The sequence below is a fragment of the Eptatretus burgeri genome, chromosome 11 (assembly GCF_056783735.1).
Source record: "Eptatretus burgeri isolate ZD-2024b chromosome 11, Ebu_testis_v1, whole genome shotgun sequence".
In the NCBI taxonomy this organism is placed as follows: domain Eukaryota; kingdom Metazoa; phylum Chordata; class Myxini; order Myxiniformes; family Myxinidae; genus Eptatretus; species Eptatretus burgeri.
In genome coordinates, this window is record NC_140971.1 from 20,627,079 (window position 1) to 20,647,071 (window position 19,993).

At 43.6% G+C, this 19,993-nt stretch overlaps 1 protein-coding gene across 4 annotated transcripts in view; it reads right to left on the reverse strand.

Moving 5' to 3' along the window:
• The window catches only part of CMTM7 (CKLF like MARVEL transmembrane domain containing 7), a 32,877-nt gene that overhangs the window by 6,858 nt on the left and 6,026 nt on the right, over window positions 1-19,993 (reverse strand). For 2 of the 4 annotated variants that reach the window (XM_085845469.1, XM_085845468.1), the window contains exons 2-5: window positions 8,017-8,178; window positions 7,821-7,919; window positions 7,407-7,491; window positions 7,238-7,302 (exon numbers count right to left, since the gene is read on the reverse strand). In XM_085845469.1, coding sequence (XP_085701595.1) covers window positions 7,277-7,302; window positions 7,407-7,491; window positions 7,821-7,919; window positions 8,017-8,178 — 372 coding nt within the window. In that variant the 3' untranslated portion in view covers window positions 7,238-7,276. The remainder of the gene's footprint in view (window positions 1-7,237; window positions 7,303-7,406; window positions 7,492-7,820; window positions 7,920-8,016; window positions 8,179-19,993) is intronic. The other 2 variants (XM_085845471.1, XM_085845470.1) reach the window with 1 other exon arrangement.

Below are 19,993 nucleotides of genomic sequence, written 5' to 3' on the forward strand. Positions count from 1 at the left end.
ACACACACACACACACACACACACACACACACACACACACACACACACACACACACACACACACACACACACACACACACACACACACACACACACACACGTGCTTCATCGATGTCGGCAATTTTTTGGAAATCGGCAGGTCGGAGATTGTGTGATTACCAACTACAGTACTTACGGTATACAACCCAGAAACCTTGAGTAGCTTTCACCGAAAACCAGCGTTGCATTTATATGGATGTATCAGGGAGATGTTCACAAATATTATTCTTTATAAACAGCTGTGTGTGATGGGTGTAAAAAAACAATTGGGTCAGTAATTTAGAAAACACGTCTGTTAACACGGGAAACGGCTTGGAAATCGGGTGTTATTTCAAAACTCACACAGGGTGACGGAGCACGAACCACTCGCTCAGGGGGACAGAGCATGAACCACTCGCTCAGGGTGATGGAGCACGAACCACTCACTCAGGGTGACAGAGCACAAACCACTCGCTCAGGATAACTGAGCATGAACCACTCGCTTAGGGTGATGGAGCACGAACCACTCACTCAAGGTGACAGAGCACGAACCCTTAACTTGAAAGCCGATCTTCACCACGCACTCAGCAGTTGATGAAATAGTAATAAATCCGCCATTTTGCCTGCTCGTCTTTGCAGGTGTCATGTAGTACATCGGTTGGGGGTCTGCACAACGGTTATAACTTTTTTTAAAAAACATCCGTTTTTCACCAGATTTGTTCTGATTCCTTGAAGAGCACCTCACGGAACCTCTGAAAATATACACAGATCTGACAGACGCTATGCATCGGCAGTCCCTCTGGGGGACAGGGCATGAGGTCTTGCAGCGAATGCATTAAATCATATAGCTCAATGAAGCTAGTTAATTTTGGCACGTGCCTATATTTTTTGTTTACTCAATATAATTCTCCAAACAGTCGAAAAAGAAAAGTTTAATGTTTTGGAATTTCACATTTTCTTGTAGTTTGTATGGAGGAGGGAACATAGCCTTGCTTGCTTAAAGTAAATAGGAATATCGGCTTAGTTATAAGACTCGTTATTTCTTTAAATTATCAGATTTCACAAAAGATTTTGACACTTATTTAGTCCCGACGATATCCGATCCTCAAAACCGAATTAATATTTCGATGATATACTTTAATCAGTCTGTGAGAGTAGATCATAGAAAATTGTTTCATATGATGCATGAAATCTCTCCAAGCTCCTAATTTGAAAACTATTGTATTTACAAAAGCGATGTACACAGTGATTCGTAGCCATGATGAGCAGGCATTCGATATGAGTGAGGAAAGTGAAAAAAAACTTTATTGTTAAGAAATCGTTGTGGCCTGTTCCAAGTCAAAGCATGGTTTTGCAGGCCAAAAACATGGCAGCTTCATACCCCAGCGAGGTTACCCAGGAAATGCCTTAAGACTCCAAAGAGCGAAGTGGCTGAGGATCACCTGATGAAGGATATTGTTGTGGTTGACGAAATTCGCAAACCACCATTCAGGTCCCGTAGGTGAGATATCTCTGTAAGTATATGTGTAGTAGCCCAAACCCGTTGTTTAGAGGGAATAAATGTCATTCATTCGGGCTGCGACCCTTTTAGATAGCCGTTTTTCTTTTACTATCTTTATTTTGGACCAGCCGCCATTACTACCACCACAACCACCACCAACCATGTCACAACCGCTTTCACACACCAACCACCAACCGCAACGCCGCTTCACAACAACAGCAACGCCAACAGCCACGACCTTTACCGTCACAACTCGCCCTCGCAACCATCGCATCACCGCCATTCCCGCACCGCTTGTGGGCACCGATACTGGACTCGTACAGGGCGCGCCCGAGCAGCGGGTGCAAAAACACCAGCCTTTCCGAGAAATCGGATCAAGAATGATTCACGCCCACTTCTGTTCCGTCCTATCAGCGAGCGTGGGGCGATTTGGCCCCGCCTCCAGGCGCGTCAGAGTATAATCGCTACATGCGGATTCACGGATCAAGAATGATTCACGCCCACTTTTCCTTCGAGCAATGGGCGAGCGTGGCTCCGCCCCCGAGGCATTCCTGATCCAAAAATCTGCATATGATTTCTCCTGTCGGACTATAAAGCGCCGAGCGCGGAGCGAATCAGGGCAGTTGGGAAGAGTTGAAGAGTTGAGTGTTTCGGAAGAGTTGGGCAGTTGGGAAGAGTTGAAGAATTGAGAAGAGGAAAGAGTTGGAGAGTTGTGGCGGCGGCGAAATCAGTCGAGAGAGTGTCTGTCGGGGTCCGGAGAGGCTGGAGAAGCCAAGAAGCTTTGTGGAGGTCGGCGCTCGTGTCAGAGTCGGGGAGCTGCGGAGAGGGGAGGCCGGTAACGCGATCGAGGTCGCAGTGGAGTCGCTCGTCGCGGGACCCAAGCCATCCAGATATCCTCTTTCCCCCGAGCATCAACAACCCTCCCTGTTTCCCCCCGCGCTGAGATAGTGTGAGAAGGGGGCCCCGTTCCCACCCCATTCCAGGCAGTGCAAGCGAGGCCCGTGGAGTCGGAGCGCCGCCGCCATTTTGCGGCTCATCACCAGACGGGTAGGCTCGACGCGGTCTCGGCCTCAGGCCCGTCTGCCCCCTTGTCGATGAGGGTGGCCCCTTTTTCTTTTGCTTTGGAGTATATGTGTTGTCGGCGCCGTCTGTGAAGTAAAACTGTGTAAGTGTTGCCGTGTGCTCGGTAGTCGGTAGTAGATCTGCATTGTGTTTCTTTTGTTGCAATTGCTTTTTGTGCAGAATTGTTGTGTTGCTTTTACATTTGCTTTTGGTGCATAATTATTGTAATTGTATATGTGTGCTTTCCGTTTGCCGCGGAATAAATGTGCCTTATGTTGAACTGTTTTTCCCGTTTCGCTTCATCTTTTCTTTAATTGAATCTCCATCTTACTTCACGTAGTGGGCTAAATACGCCCGAGAATTAATCCGAACCGTCGAGGTTGACGATAACACCGCTCGGTTATCCCGATAGTACGGAACGGGTCGCTTAAAGTGGCCCGTGTCCGAAGTCGACCTGCGGCGAGGTGCGATTGCCCGGTCTACCCTCCGTGTGGGTACTTAGGTAGGTCGAATTTGGCGAACAACCCTATCCCACGTGGGGGGCCGATTGGCACGATCGTGGTGAGGCCGAAAGGCCCACCCGTGACTAGTTCCCGGCGTTAGTCCGAGAGGGTCACGACGGGATTGTCCGTCCGGTGGGCGACGTGCCGCGATTCGAGTTACGTGGCCGCTCGCATGCCGGCGGGCGCGAATCCGCAACAATATAATTAAATAAGACCGTCAATTACCTTCAAAAGGGGTGTTTTAATTAACCCAAACACCCAATTTTCACTCCTGCATTTCCTTGGAGTTTTCTTAGTATGCATGCAAAGTTTCAGGCTGCGAGTTTCATGGTTTTGGAGTTATGGAGGACACACACACACACACACACACACACACACACACACACACACACACACACACACCCACACCCACACACACACACACACACACACACACACACACACACACACACACACACACACACACACACACACACACACACACACCATTTGGCAATAATAATAACGAACTTATAATCCCCAACCTAGCCCCAAGCTTATCTGGGCTTGGTGAAAAGGCAAGTTATTAAATGCTTAAGCAGTACAGCAAGCTGCTATGCTTCAAGGCCGTGAAAGCCAATGCATGTTTGGTCCAATGGACCAATGGACCCACAAGTGCAGCAAAATGTTTCTTCCTCCAGTAGGTAGCCAAAAACGGTGGATGGTTGTGTGCCATCTGATGGCAGCACGACAATTTCCACACTGCAGAAGGAACCATCTTCATCCAAAAGGTTCGTTTATGATGTCAGGATCCTTCCTCAGGTGGCATTACAAAAATGAAATGATAAAGCATCTGGAGGGAAATGTGCACACCACAGGAGTAATCATAACCCAAGCAGATGGCTAACAGCATAAGGGGCTGCAAGAACAGCTGACATGTACGGTATATACGCACTCACACTTGAGCCGTCTTGCCTGGGCTCCAATTCTCGACACAGCTGTTGTTTCATATGCAGGGTGATGCATCAATGTTTTAAAGGTCCATTGGAAGGACGTTAAGCTCGATGTCCCATCTCATGGCACGACTGCTAATTATTGGTGGATGTTAAGGATCCCACGGTCTTTTTGCAAGAGTAGACGAGATATGCACTGCATGACCAAAAGTTTGTGAACACCTGCTCGTCCAACATCTCATTCAAGAATCATGGGCATTAATATGGAGTGGTCCCCACTTTGCTGCTATAATAGCTTCCACTCTTCTCGGAAGTCTTTCCACAAGATGTTGGAACATGGCGGTGCCATGTTGAAAGTCACTGAGCTCTTCAGTATGGCCCATTCTACAACCAATGTTTGTCCATGAAGACTGCGTGGCTGCGTGCTTGATTTTATACATCTGTCAGCAATGGGTGTGGCTGAAATAGCCGAATCGACTAATTAGAAGGGGTGTCCACATACTTTTGGCCATGTAGTGTATTTCCTGCTCAAATCACCTTCAGTCATTTATATCACGTGTGTCCAGACCGTTTATGAAAGATTTGAGTCCGAGACTCTATTTCCTGGTCGATAATTGTGGCTGTTAAAAGTAGTACAAAGGTAGTGGCTAAATTGCAACATAAGGCTTCTTCCCACGGGGGGGGGGGGGGGTGGGTAGTAAAATAATGAAATAATGTGTTGTTGTTTTGCTTCATGCAGCCAGCAAGAAAATGTGATGTCACACTACACAATGCACAGGTATGCGAAGTAAGAAGACAAATTGTACAAGATAGACAGGACCTCTTCTTCTTTCTCTTAAATACCCAGCACAACGCAGTGTGACATCATCATTGTCTGAGGGTGTGGCTGTGCCACTGATTCGATGCCCTCAGTAGGTTAGGGCAGAAATTTTGAATTGGCAATGGCGATGGCGATAGCTCGCCTACTTTTCATGAAGGACACCGTGGGATCTTTAACGTCCACCAACGAATGCTAGCAGACAAGACACCCAGTTTAACATACATCCAAGGGACGGCACAAACATTTATGAATCACCCAACCTGTGAAACACTTGGATGACAGTTTATAACTGGCTAGGCATTAAAACCCATGCTAGACATCTTCGAGGCGAGTGTGCGTCCCTCGTCTAGGCCATCATGCCAGCCATATACAGGCCAATCACTGGAGATATATGGGTGATGTACGCTTTGACAGCCTTTTGCTTTATAGTTTATGGTCATTCGAAAATGAGTACAAAAGACATAAAAGGTATGTAATTTCACTGTTGCTTGTGTTTATCTCATGCTGTGAAGTCAGCGCGTCGTTGTGCGTCATGCTACTGATGAGGGTTCACTGCAACCTGGCGCCATGAAGTGCTCCATAATGGTGATAGAGTAATGACAGAGTGCCTTCACTTCATTCCGTGCAATGCAACGAAAATGTTAAATGACAGCCTCGTCAATTATATCTCAGATCTCATAAGAAACCAGAGATTTTTGAAATAGTGGCATGAGCCGGCCAAATGGAGCCCAAGCCTGCTGTGAATAAAATAACACCTATGTAGCTTGCTCACAAGAACCTGCTGGTGCCAGGAGAGTGTGGTTTCAATCTGGTGACACAATGCCAACAATAGAGCTCCTTATTTTTCTGGCACCATGTTGATACAAGTTTGCGTTAGGTGACATGGTGTTTGTTTAGGTTTTGCATTGCATACATACGGTAGTGTAAGGATAATGTCCTGTCGAGGGATTTGTGTCACATGCACCCCTGCGGATCGGTGCTTTTACACCAATTGTGTCCAGCGGCTTGTTGCATTATGGCGTGCTTTCGTCTCCTCCAACAACTTCATGAAGTACAGCCAGCAGCTTGGTGTACACAATGGTGTCTTCCGTGCTCACAACTTGTGCCATGTTGGTCTAAGCATAATTCACCTGCACTTTATTAACCTATTATGTAGGTAGGCCTCAAGAACAAAGCTTTCTTGTTTAAACTTGTTCATAACATTTCTTTTGGAAATAACCCTTACTTGTGATACTCACTCATGCCTTTAACACCTGCCTCCAACAAATAGAGAAGTTCTTATCTGAAAGTTGCAAGGCGCTATTTTTAAAAAAAGGAGAGTGGGAGGCATATCAAGCTGCAAAACGTGTCAGACTTGTGGGGAAGTTTTATTTATTTATTTATTTATTTATTTATTTGTCCTCCCGCTTCCTACATCAAAACTACCCCTTTCCTCCTCCGCTTGTCTTGGCATGCTGCCACAGCCTAGCCATGTCGTCTATTTTGGCATGAGGTAGCGCACTGCGATGTCTGTCAACTTTATTTAGTTTTTAGCTCACCTGTTCGAAGAACAGAGAGCTATAGCGATACCCCCGGCGTGAGCGTGAGCGTCAGCGTGAGCGTGAAAATGTTCAAGTTTTTGGTGCAAGTTATTTCCTTTCTAATGTTTTTATCTACCACACTATTTTTTACTGATTACAATATACAAATTCATATATTGCTTTAAAATTATTTGGATCAGACTTCACTGCAATGCTTTATAAAAAATATTATTAGACTTGTCTTTTAAAAACGATAAATGTATAAACAGGCGAGCATTGGGTGGCTTTGACACCAACTCTCTGGTTTCCTCTGACTACAGCCAATCCACTGATAATAGAAACATATTTGACACGCCATGAAGTTTTTTTTAGACTTCATATTTAAACTCGTGACCAAGTATAATGAGGAATAAAGATTTATATAGTATAAAAATGATTAACCCCCCCCTAAAAAAACAACTTAATAATAATAAACATTCAAACCATTTCAAAAGTAGAGTGTCTGTAATAAATTTTGTTATTGTTACGCACACACACAGATTACACGTTCTTGGAGACCACCCAGCTGCAGGTTTGCATGCAACTTAACCATAATATATGCCAGCCATGATCTCAGGATATTATCAGGCCTAACAATTTATACGTACTTTCCAAAGACAGAAACAGATTCCATTTGAGGATTAAAACTAGTGTCAGGAAGTTTGTGTTGACACAACTAGGTAGTAAGGTGCATCATTTATTGCAAAGTGTTGCTTCTTTAGGGACCTGCTATTATGAGAGAATGTACTGTTCGCAATTTTATCTAGCTTGGCCACGAGGCATTATCATGTTTTGGGGAAATATTTGCAGTAATTGAACCAATTTGGATAAGTGGCTCGGACCTGTCCAAGATATTCGCTTGCATGAAGTTCAGCTGGCACTCAAGTCTGTTGAGGGGTCGAGGACTCTAAGCAAGGGTCAACTGGAAGTGAGAATTATACAGCACAGTGGTGCTAAAAATGAGCAAGAGAATGAAAAGTCTGGGGTCTTCGGAGAAAGCCGATAACTAACCAGGTTGAGCAGAAGGAGTGCGCCACATGGAGAAAGCAAGCCAGCCATTATAAATAAATGCACCTGTCGCCATAAAACCAAATATCTGTGGTAGGGATGAGGAATGTGGAATAGAAGAGGGGAAAGACAAATTAGGGAGTAGTTAGGATGTGAGCCAATTGCACGCAAGGATCCAAGTATGTGCACGTGACACTGTTCTGCTTCATTGTCATGGTGTGACAGTGCAGTACACATAGTAAAGGCAATGAAACGCCACATGAAGGATCGCAATATATCAGAAAAATGTTATCTCTACATCTCAAGCTAGCTCCAGACCAAATTGTCCAATTCGGCCTCACACCCCCACCTACCACCTACCAACATTGCCCTCTTTACTTTCATTCAATTCAATGTCCCACCCAATGAAGAACTCACCAGTCCAACGATTAAGGCGGCATATCCATGCGTGCGGGAGGCAAGTGTTATAGAAGCGGTCAACACAAAGATGGTGCCAATGACGTAAAAAATCAGCTCCTACGACAAACACAGAGCATTAATAAGAACAGTAGCCTATAACCAGAGTGAAAATACAAGTTAGGATAGAAAAAACAAAAAATTGAACAAAACTTACAGTAAGAGGCCAATGGATCATGGTGATGCGTTTGGGCACACGGAAGAAGTAGAGTAAAAAGAAGATCAGCACCATGAAAAACCACCAGATCGTTGCCGATTGGAAATAACCATCTCCAATAGTATGAGTTGCCACGCACAGGAACGCGATCATCAACAGCACCTGTGGAATGACATAACATTCTTGGTTATTTTGTCTTCACCATATCGGGCCTCTTGAGGATTTATTTCGACCACATGCAAGTGTGGGTAAAAAATGGATTTGCACACTCTTCTTGGGTGAGCTGGTTGGCATCGTTTTCTGCACTTTATCTCATGATAGATACTATAACTTCAGGTTCGAATCCTGTCTCGTGCATTTACTGCATCTGAATGAGTTACTATTTATCTCTACATTGAGTTAATTCACTTCTAATTTAAAAATGGGATTCCTAATCAATACGTACGTAAATAGAACGTGCTTGTCAGCAAAAGCATCCTCGTCCATATAAAATTAAGGAAGTTAAATCACGGCTTTCCGTGGGCGATGCTTCCAACACCATTTCAGGGATTTTAAAAAATTTTATTTGACCTTTTGATTGTTTTTTAACATCGTGGATGGTTTCGAGCCCAAAACGGAGATGATTAAAAAAAAAAAAAATTGGAAAGTCAAACCAGATATTTGAGATCACAAGGCGATGGCCAAGGGTATGCCTTCTCCAGCTTGGTGATTGCCCACAACTTAACCTTAGCCCGTGATTCAATGATAGCATATTTTGTTGGCACCGCCATATCACCATGACCTTCAACATTTGGTGATAGAGTGCAAATTAAGAAAATATTTGTCCCCATCTAAAATCTATCCATAAAACTCAACATGAAAATCGGAGGGAAATTATTCAAGTTATGATCAAAGAGGTATTTTTTGTTAATTAGGACACAATGCAAAAAAAAAGGTCAAGGACACTAATCAAATATCAGATGTACAACTTCAGTGCAGGTACACTTAAAATGATGCAAGAACATCTTGGAAGGCCAAGCAGTCTTTGAGATTCCGCATTGGAAAAAATTGAGCGATGAATTGAGCGGACAAAAAATAATAAAATAAAATAAAATAACGCATTTTTCTTTTTTCAGACCACTATTTGACCTTGACCTTTTACCTCAGGGGGATATGTATATTAAGCATAAATGTGCCTTGCTGTAGGCTATCAAGGTAGGGCAATTCTGTTCGGATCGGACAAACCTTGGTCGAGTTATGGTGAAAAATGTTAAAATGGCAAAAATTGGGGCTTGACCTTAAAAATTAGGTCAAGGTCAAAAAATTCACAACCCTGCGTACTTTTTATTCCCATTATTGATGCACAATGTCATTCCGAAAGTCCCAGTCGGCTCCGATCTGCACCTCAGACATTGGCAGAAAAGATAGAAAGAACAAGTCTGAAGACGACGATGGTTCATGAGTGGTATTTGACGATGTCGATTGTTTCAGAAGTCAAGGATGAGACAATGTGATAATGTTTGACCAAGTTATAAAAATAATCAACATGATGTGGTACGAGTGACAGGTTATTAGCTGTAAAATGTTGAAAACCCAGTTTCGTTCAACAACTTTCAAAATTTGACCTTTGCATAACCTTTATAGGTCACAAAACAATGTTGTGGACATTAAAATAAGGAAACAGGATATGTGCTATAGCTTATTGGAGTTAGTTCGTCGAAGAAGGTCGAAAACCCGGTTCGATTCCCACAACTTAGAAAATTTGACCTTTGTGAACTTTAATGGTCAAAGGTCAAGGATTATGACCTTTGGTGCAAAACTTCCTCTGGAACATTCCAGGAACAATGTAACGTTATATAGGCTATATGGCATTTCGCACTCCTCGGATTATCCATACTTTGATGAAATCGGCGTAAAAACAAACTTGAAGGGGGCGCCACAGGCAAGGTGTTTGAGATAGAGCAAAATGGTTTCAAGTCCTTAGGTGGGGAATGACCTCAAGATTATGCATAAAAAATATTATAATCCTAAGAACAGTGTCATCTCAAAGTTTGGGCGGTCGTATGATTTTTATGTCCAAATTCGCAATTTTCTAAGTTCGTGACCTTGTGACCTTGACCTTGGGACGAAAATGGAAAATCGAGCTCTGTGGGGCTATGCAGGTGCCATTGGGCCAACCAAATACCGAATCCTCTGCCAGATTCGACAAACCCCCTCGGAGAAGATGTAAATTGAAATCGGCTACCCCCTAAAAACACGTTTTTTGGGCGTGGCTCCGCCCATAATGGGGGCACCACGCCCATTCTCAAGAAAACACAACTAGATCATGATATAAACCTCCCACCAAAATTTTATCAGGATCGGATCAAAACCTATGGAGCTATGCTCGGGACAGACAGACAGACAGACAGACAGACAGACAGACAGACACACCAATAACGAGTATAGTGGTCACTTGCTGACTCGTGAACCAAAAACCTAAATGGTGATTTATTACTCCTAGGAGTCTCAGAAACTCTTTCGTACCATTAAAAATTGGGGGCACTAATTGCAGAAGCAAATCCTACAGCAGCTATAAGCCACCCCCTATCCTACAGAGGGAGGCTTAATTAAGCATTCACACATGAGCAAGAACCAGGCATAATTCCGTCTGACTAATTATCAAGCAGTACAGACCGGGCAGGAAATGTCTACAAGATCCTTATCCTGGCTCAACATGTGCTAGTCCAAGCCATTTCTACCAAAAAAATTGTTATCTTGGACTGACGTTTGTATTTGAGAAAAGTGATTGTATCATGTTGAGTGCGAGGTTAGTGTTTGTGAGTCCACGACGAGGGAAGCAAGGCAGGCACAAAGGAAGAAGAAAGAAAAGGAAAGAAAGAAAGAAAAAAGGTGTGCAAAGAATGTAGGAAAAGGGAAGAGCAAGGATGCTCCAGGTACCATGCGATTCGCCATGAAACGAGATGGTAAACAGTGTTAAATGTTTGATGTGGACACAATGTCGGAGTTAGTAGTGACAGGGGTTGAGTCTTTCCTACAGGAAATGGATAGAGCTGGCACACCTGAGTGAAGATTGCGATTGATAGGATGAGGGAAAGGATAACTGCTTTGCATGATTTCTCGGAGTGTGAAAGATTTGTTGATGAAAGTGGATCACATTTGTGTCGTGAGTCTGCCGCTGGTGTGTTGGGTCTGGCGGTGGTGGTGTTGGGGATGGAGCTGCTGTGGGCGGCAGTGGAGGTGCTGGGGTGTGGGCAGTGGTGGGTTGTGGTGATGGATAGCAATGAGGCCAGGGAGATGTTTTTTGTTGGCGATGAAACTTAAATATGTGGATTCTTCATTCTTCAGTAAAATTTTTTTTAAATCGGACACAGATTTTTGTGTTATTTCATAGGAGCAGGTGTGAGGGATATCGAAGGAAGGTTGAATGATGTTGCGTTTGGTCATGGTGGGAAGATGTCGGTTGTGGTACATGTAGGAGTAAAGGATATGTTTAGGAGGATTTCAAAAATCAGGATGTTGGGACATGACTGCAAGAAAGGCTTGTGACGTCATTTTTTCCTCGAATTCTTCTGAGAATAAGAAAGGGAATAAAATGTACAAGTCGAGCAATATATGTCAACTTATGGTTGAAAGAATGGTGCAGACACCAAGGTTTTGGGTTTAGGGAGCATGGGAATCGCTTCACGGTCAAACGGAGTCTTTCTTTTGGATTGATGGATATTTGCTAACCAGAAAGGGGGCAGCAAGGGTTGCAGTGTGAATTGAGGATAGTCTAGGCTAGAGAGGTGTGTAGAGGCTGTAAAGAAAGGAACTGCAACTGATGATGGGATTAGTAAGTTCGGGCCTCGAAAGATAATTACAGGAAGGGTAAAGTTAAGAAAAAAAGAAAAAGGAAGAATGTAATACGAATGGCAAGAATTTAAACAATAAAATGGAAGATCTTGAGGCTAAAATAAACAGTGAGGTGTGTGATATAGTTGCAGAAAGCGAGGCTTGGTTTAATTAGGAGACGCATTGGCAGACAGGAATTGAAGGCTACAAGATGTATAGATGTGATCGGAAAGAAAAAATTGGAGGAGGTGTGGCAATCTGGGTAAAAGAGAGTATTGTAGCGAAAGAACGGGATGACATCAAGGAGGGAATTTAATGTTGAGGATTTTGTGTGGATAGAGACTGGAGGCTGGAAGAATATAGTTAAATACTTGGAGGATGCTTATGTAGGGCTCCTGGCGTGAGGGAAGAGTTGGAAAGGTGGATATGTGAAGAAGTCAGAAGGGCCTGGAAGGGCCATTTGGAAGGAACTGAAAGAGGGATGATTTTGGGGAATTTGAATTTTCCAGGGTAGACTGGGTCCAGGAACAGGGAAAGAGCACAGCAGGATGTTCTGGATTTAGGCCAAGTCCAACATTGCTTTTGGAAGAGGTGTCGGTAGGAAAGCATTTTGGGATAAGTCACCAACCCAGTGTGTGTGTGTGTGTGTGTGTGTGTGTGTGTGTGTGTGTGTGTGTGTGTGTGTGTGTGTGTGTGTGTGTGTGTGTGTGTGTGTGTGTGTGTGTGTGTGTGTGTGTGTGTGTGTGTGTGTGTGTATGTGTGTGTGTGTGTGTGTGTGTGTGTGTGTGTGTGTGTGTGTGTGTGTGTGTGTGTGTGTGTGTGTGTGTGTGCAATGATACTGTTGAGATTTGGAGTCTGGGATAGTAGTTTAAGGTTGTTCCATTTCAGGAAGACAAACAATGAGGGTATGAGAAGAGTGTTAGGTCCACAACAGATAAATGGGAAACCTTCAAGGAGCAAATGTGTATGGTGCAGAGTAAGTATATTCCAGTGAGGTGTAAAAGTAGAGGCAAAAATAGACCAGGGTGGTCAGTAATAATTGTTCTTTTACAAGGAACTGCAACGCAGAAGGATGTTGGGCTCATCAAAGTCTGTGCTCGTACTACCAACCTATGGTTGTTTGACCGTGATCTATCCTTTTAAATGCTGAGCGACAAGCAAGCAAGCAGCACGTACCATGTTTGAAGTCCATGGTACGACTCGGTCAGGGTCCAAACCACCGAACTCCCAGACTCAAAGTGGACGCTTCTAACCATTGGTTGAGCAAGGAGGTAAAGATTGATATTCATGATAAGCAGAAAGCATTTATTTTAGTTATAAAATAACATGACTGGATTTGGACTCGATAGCAATAAATGAATAAACAGAAGCGAGCTGGGAAAATGACTCGGCAAGCCAAATGAGAATATGAAAAGGATGTTGTTGCTGTTAGTCTTTCGGCTGCTCCCGTTAGGGGTCGCCACAGCAGATCATCCGTTATGATCCGCATGCTGATTTGGCACAGGTTTTACGCCAGATGCCCTTCCTGACGCAACCCTGGTCGCCTCTTACGACACAGGGATCAGGATTTGGGTTTCGCCATGATTCTGGGCTGCTCTACACCCTGCCCAGTGCAGAGCCCCCGTCCTCGAGCGATCCTCCAACCCAAGCCTCCGAGTAGCCGGATTACAGGCGCACGCCACTACGCCCGGTATAAGAATATGAAAAGGATATGGCCAAAAATATTCAATATAATAGCAAGACATCCTTTAAGTACATAAGTGGTATGTAACAGGTTAAGAGAAGTGTGGGCCCTTTGAGGAATCGCACAGGGAGATGGGTTGGTAATGAAAACGAGGTGGCAGGCCTATTAAATAATTATTTTGCTTCAACGTTAACACAAGAATCATTGTAGGAATTACAAATCGCTGAGGGTATCTATCTCAGAGGTGAGCAAGGGCTTTTTTTGCTAATCCAGGGAAGACTAGAGGGTGTGAAGAAGCAGCTTGGGAAGCTTAGAGAAGATAAAGCTCCTAGGCCAGATACTATGCATCAAGGAGTATGGGGGGAGGTCGGATAGCAGATAAGTGTGATGTTCGTTGATATTTTTAACAGCTCACTGCAGTCAGGACAGGTGCCAGAGGATTGAAGAAAGGGTCCAGAGAGGAATAGACCTGTTAGTTTGACTTCAGTTGTGGGGAAGATGTTGAAGATGTTAATTAGGGAACAAATAGGGAACCAATTTAATAAATTAAAACTATTTAAAGGTAGTCACCATGTATTTGATAAAAATAGGTCATGTTTAAAAAGGTTAGTGGAGTTATAGGCTGGCACGATGGCTTTGTGGTATGCACACTTGCCTCTAAGTTGTCGAACCTGGGTTCTAAATGTCGACCAAGCCATAAACTGTTTCACAGGCAGGGTGATTCATCAATGTGTGTGCTGTTCCTTGGATGGATGTGAAACTGCATGTCCTGTCTGCAGGCATTAGTTGGTGGACATTAAAGAGCCCATGCTGTCCAATGTGAAGAGTATGGTAAGCTATTGGTGGCACCATGGCGAAATTCCAAAATTCCTGCCCTGACTTCTTGTGTTGTCGTGGCGACCCAATGGGCAAAGGAGATGGGGTTCATCAGATTCAGGAAAGTCTAGATCCTTTCATAGATTAGGCAAAAGATTGGCAGATGCAGTTTGACATTATATGTTGTAAGATGTTGTGGATGGGTAGGAATAATAAAGAGGGACTACATAATACAAGGGGAACCCTTTGGAGGGTGCAACACAGGAGAGGGACTGGTGGTGGTAATATATGAGGAGGTAAGTAGACAACACTGTGCTAGGGAACTACAGGTAACAGGGTTTTCGGTTGTATTCTGGTATTCATAGGGGATAAATAATAAGTCAAAAGAGGTAGTGTTAACACTGTGCAGGAACTTTGTGAGGCCTCATCTAGAATATTGTGTTCAGTTTTGGCCACATACTGTATGTTGGAGGAAGTAGCTGTTATCGAGGAGATTCAGCATAGAGCAACTGGATTGATTTGGACCTAGCTAGACTAAGCTGTGAGGAGAGGCTGAAAGAGATGGGACTTTATACATTCAAACGGAGGCGATTACGAAGGGAGGGGATGTGATGGAGATGTTTAAGATGATGAAGGCTATAGACAGAAAAAGTGCAGAAGAGGTTTTTCTCTCGAATTGACAGTGATTGGAACAGGGGCCAAAACATGAGTGTAAAGAAGAGGAGAGTTTCGACGATAGTAAGGCAGTGGTCTTTCACTCAGAGAGAAGTTAATGCATGGAATGGTCTCCCTGGAATGGTAGTGGCAACAGAAACTAGAAGATAAGTTTAAACTAGGATTGGATAGACATTGCAGATTGAGGGTTAATTATCCCCACACTTTTTGAAAAAAAAACAAAACGGGGTGGGGGGGCTATTGTAATGGTCCGTCCGTCCGTCCGTCACACTATCTCCTAAACAGTTGTGCTGTAATTCACCAAACTTTGTAGTTATCGAGATGCAAGAGCAGTTTCACTTTTGGCCCCACCCCCTGGAGCGGGGTCAGATGATCAAATTCCAAAAACTGCAATGGCGGACACATTTAAAAACATTTTGAAATGAAACGTTGTACAGTACTGTATATGCAATCAACATTGGGGGACGCATGAAATGCGTAACGACTTTTAAAATTTTAACCCCAGGTTAATGCCCCAGGGGGTTGGGACTTCGGGTCACAGGGACCAAAATGGGAAAATAATTTTTTAACTCAAAATTTGATATTGGGTCATTCCTGGTGGAACTTTTTGCCATCTTTCAACTGTCCTTTTGGTGAGAAGCGTGGGGATTTGTGATGGCTTGCCGTAGACTTCAATCAGGTTGGATATTGCTAAGATTGTACAGGCTTGATGGGCCTGATGACCCCCTTCTGCATTGAAGATCGTTGTGATTCCCGGTGAAGGTGCAAGAATAAGAGGAGAAAGAGGCCGCAATAAATTCCCAAAACTTCAATAATGTTGATTTAATATGCCTCAAAGGAAAGTTGTAAATATCTTTACGACTCATAAAGGAGGTTTGTCTGTTTGTGGATGTTCAAAATAAACACAAAACAGTTTGACCTAGAGATCGGTGCAGTATCTATTGGAGCATTTCCAACTTTGGGATGTAATGGCCCCTATATTGTTTTAGGGGGGAGGCAGGGGTCTTTGATTAAACAGGCTTTAAGTCATTTTCATGGAACTGTATTTCAAACATAACTCCACAACAATATATACTGTCCTTAGATCTTCTTCTCCTCCTCTTTCCTTGATAAGGGGTGAGGTCCGATGGCACCAAGCTTCTGCCCTGCCTTGACCACGAAACTCCTCCAACCCCCTCTGTCCTCAGCCAACTCTCTCCACTCTCCAACCCCCCCCCCTACCTCACGGATATCCCTCCTCACACACTCCTCCCATCTTAACCACGGTCTACCTCTTTTCCTCCTACCTTGCTCTCTCAACCTATCCACTCTCTTTGCCATTCTCTCTTCCCCCATCCACACCAAGTGTCCATCCCATCTCAGCTGGCATTTCACCAATCTCCCCCGTCAAGCTCATCTGCATACAAATCTCCTCCCTCAGTTCATCCATCCTCCTTATATCCAACCTGTTCACTCCTGCAATCCTTCTGACCCAGATATTGAGAAATGCCTTACATAAAAGATGAGAGGTGGGATTAAATTATTTAGAAGCAGTCTCCCTGGGAGCAAAATATGATGTTAATACCGCCCCCCCCCTTTCCTCCAGGGGTAAGTGGTTGAACCACTTGCACTATTCCACGTGTATAATAACAAGGACAAATGTGTCCACGAGCAGCGTCCTAAAGATTTTGTCGGCTAAAAAACAACAAAAACAACAACTTCCGATATTTCGTCACGTGCCTTGATTAAGCCAATAGCGAAATGTGTCATAATGTCTTTACGTATTTACGATATATCATGTATTTACGAAATAAATAATGCATTTACGAAATTACAACACGATAAATGGAATAATCTTTAAATAGTAACGTGAACTTTTCGAAACTTTAAAGCAAATGTCCGAATATATTTCAAAGTTCATGATAGACGCTCTCAAAAGGCACCGTCTATGCGAGGATGTGTACATGTGCTCAGTATTTAAGGAGATCCGGATCTTGTTTCTACAAGAGCCGAGTCCTAGAGTTTAATGTTTTTTCTGAAGAAGAAGAAGAAGAAGAAGAAGAAGAAGAAGAAGAAGAAGAAGAAGAAGAAGAAGAAGAAGAAGAAGAAGAAGAACAACAACAACAACAACGCCGAGCTCTCTATGAGCAGCGTTCGCTACGCGAGAAGCTGCAAAAAATTGCAAGTCATCTCCCCATCTTTGCGGGGGGGGGCATGGGGGGCTGGGGACCCCGAACACGTGGGGGGCTGGGGACCCCGAACACGTATGTAATGTTTTTTAGGGATATTGGCCAATCAGTTTTTGATTCCCTATAAAGTCTCCTTCTATACACCTTGCTCAGTTTGAAACCGTGGAAACGAAGGCTACTACCACTACTACTACAACTATGTAAACGGTCCCAATTATTCTCACCTGACTGGGTCAGCCAGGGAAAATGATGGCTCCAATCTTTCATGAACAGGCTGGTTAGGCTTGATGTTAAACTGAGGGTGATTTGGGTAGAAAATTGGAATTTGTCCACTGTGTTGGTGACAACTCACCGAATTTTCATGAAAGACAATATGGGATCTTCTTCATCTCCTATCTAATGCTAGTGCACGGGACATCCAGCTTAATGTCCATCTGAGGGAAGACACACTTTGTGATGCAACACCTTGCCCACAAAGCACCATTCCAAAAGCTTATAGTCTGGTCAGGCATCGAACCCAGACAAGACGGGTCAAAGGCATGTAGGCTCCCAATATACCATGCTGTTGAACAGACTTATCTTGACACATGGTTGACTTGAAAAGGATGTGGCTTGATGGGTTTTGCACACACAAAAGGGTGTGGCTCAATGGGGTTTACAATGCTTCCCTGAATGAGGCTTGCAAACCACAACCTCAAGATACTTCCTTCTCTCAATGATTGCGAGAATTCGTATTGGAATATTTTATTAACTATTGCTTGGTGTTTGGTTGGAATGTTTTATTAACGTGTTTGTGTTTGGTCACGCTTACAATCAAACAAGCCGGTAGGCGACATGGGTGGTCGCTATATAATTGCATACTAGTCATAGAGTTTTTGACGGATCGGGCTGAAAATCTTTGACAAAGAGTTTGATTATAGTACTCATAAAAGCGTGGAAGCCGATTTTTGATTTTCGAATTTTTTTTTATTTTTAGGATTTTTCAAAAGTTTCAAAGTCCCGTTGCTAGGCAACGGTGGTGTCCATAGCAACGGTGCTCAAAAGCATACAACTAGATCCTGGTATTAACCTACCAGTCAAGTTTCATCAAAATCGGTTGACTCCTCTGGCCTCCAGAGCTGTCCATTACATACAAACAGACAGACGGAAAACCTGAGAATAACAGTAGTCTCACGACCACCCAATAGCTTGTTATCTCCATTTTAAAACTTGCAGGTGTGATGCCAGCACAAATATTTAATATGAAGTCAAAGCGTTACATTCATCTCTTGTTAACCCTCTGTTGGTGTATCAAGAAATGACTGTTCATGACAACAGTTGAGTCCCTCCTGCTTTATGGAAGTGAAGCATGGAACCTCACTGTGACCCAAGAGAAGGGACTTAATGGATGATATACTCTACTTCTTCGTTCAGCTTTCAATGTCCATTGCTTTTAACATCGGACAAATAAATAGTTATATGGTTCTCTTCCAAGGCTGTTGGTTCAAAATAGAAGACGTCTCAGGATTGCTGGGCACTGCTACATCCGCAAAATCGAACCTGTTTCCAATCTTATACTCTGGACACCTAAGTATGGAAGGCCAAAGTGTGGCAGACCAGCTCTCAACTACATCAACATGTTGAAGGAGGATACGAGCTTGGAGACACAAGAACTGCACACAGCAATGCTTGATCAAGAGGACTGGAAGCTGAGGATCAGTCATCTGAGTTTGGCACAACAGCCGACTTAAGAATAAGAATAAGATGCATTCAATGAAAAATAAGGATGCAAGTCCTCATCAAGGGCACAGCCCCCAACCGCACCTGAAAAATGGGATGTGGAGATGTTACACAACCCCTAACTCAACAAATAAATTTGTCGATAGTGGTCATGGTGAAGTGTAAATAAGTCGATGAACGATTCAAGGTGGTATATCGGTAGCACTGATGACAAAGTATATATAAGTAAATTCATAATTCAAAGTTGTGTGTTGGTCGTGGAGATTGTAAAGTGTCAATAAGTAAATAATGGTTGCTGAAAGCACGTACAATCCTGGACTCCCATTAAAAAAAAAACTTAAAAAAAAAAATGGCCAAATTTGGAAATGAAATTGTCCCATAACTTTTGGTGCTGATCCCAAAAATCATTTGACAAGCCTCATGCCCAGATGTTATTCTATTCATGTGCTAAATCAAAACTAATAAAAGGCTGTGTGTGTGTGTGTGTGTGTGTGTGTGTGTGTGTGTGTGTGTGTGTGTGTGTGTGTGTGTGTGTGTGTGTGTGTGTGTGTGTGTGTGTGTGTGTGTGTGTGTGTCGTTCATCGGTATGTACATATGCGGGTTTCAGAATGTGGAAATGGAGTCCTTCCAATGTGGGCTCAAACCATCCACCTACATTTCAGTAAGGGGTCCCGATTCATGGACCAAGCTGTGTATTTTTCTGAACTCAAAGTTTTGTGCCGAGGGCTCTCTCCAGGATCGTCGCTAAGCTCCGCACAGTTTCCAACTGAAGTTTGTTTGTCATAATATTCCCAGGTATGTTTTTTAGCTCACCTGTAAAGTAGTTCTGGGGAGCTTATGGGATGGAGCGTTGTCCTTCCGTTCATCCACAAATACTTGCAACTTATTGTCAGAAAGTACACATACGATTTCAATGAAATTTGACCACAACCTTCATCACTCGTGATGTCAGGGTGTGAAGGGGTCTACAGAGGGAGTTTACATGGGGTCAGGGAGTGGGGGGGGGGGGAGTGGGTTGCCTCCCCAAAGAGGTATTTGCTTTCTTCTCAGAAAGTATACGCAATTCCGATTAAACTTGACTACCATCTTCACCACCCATGAT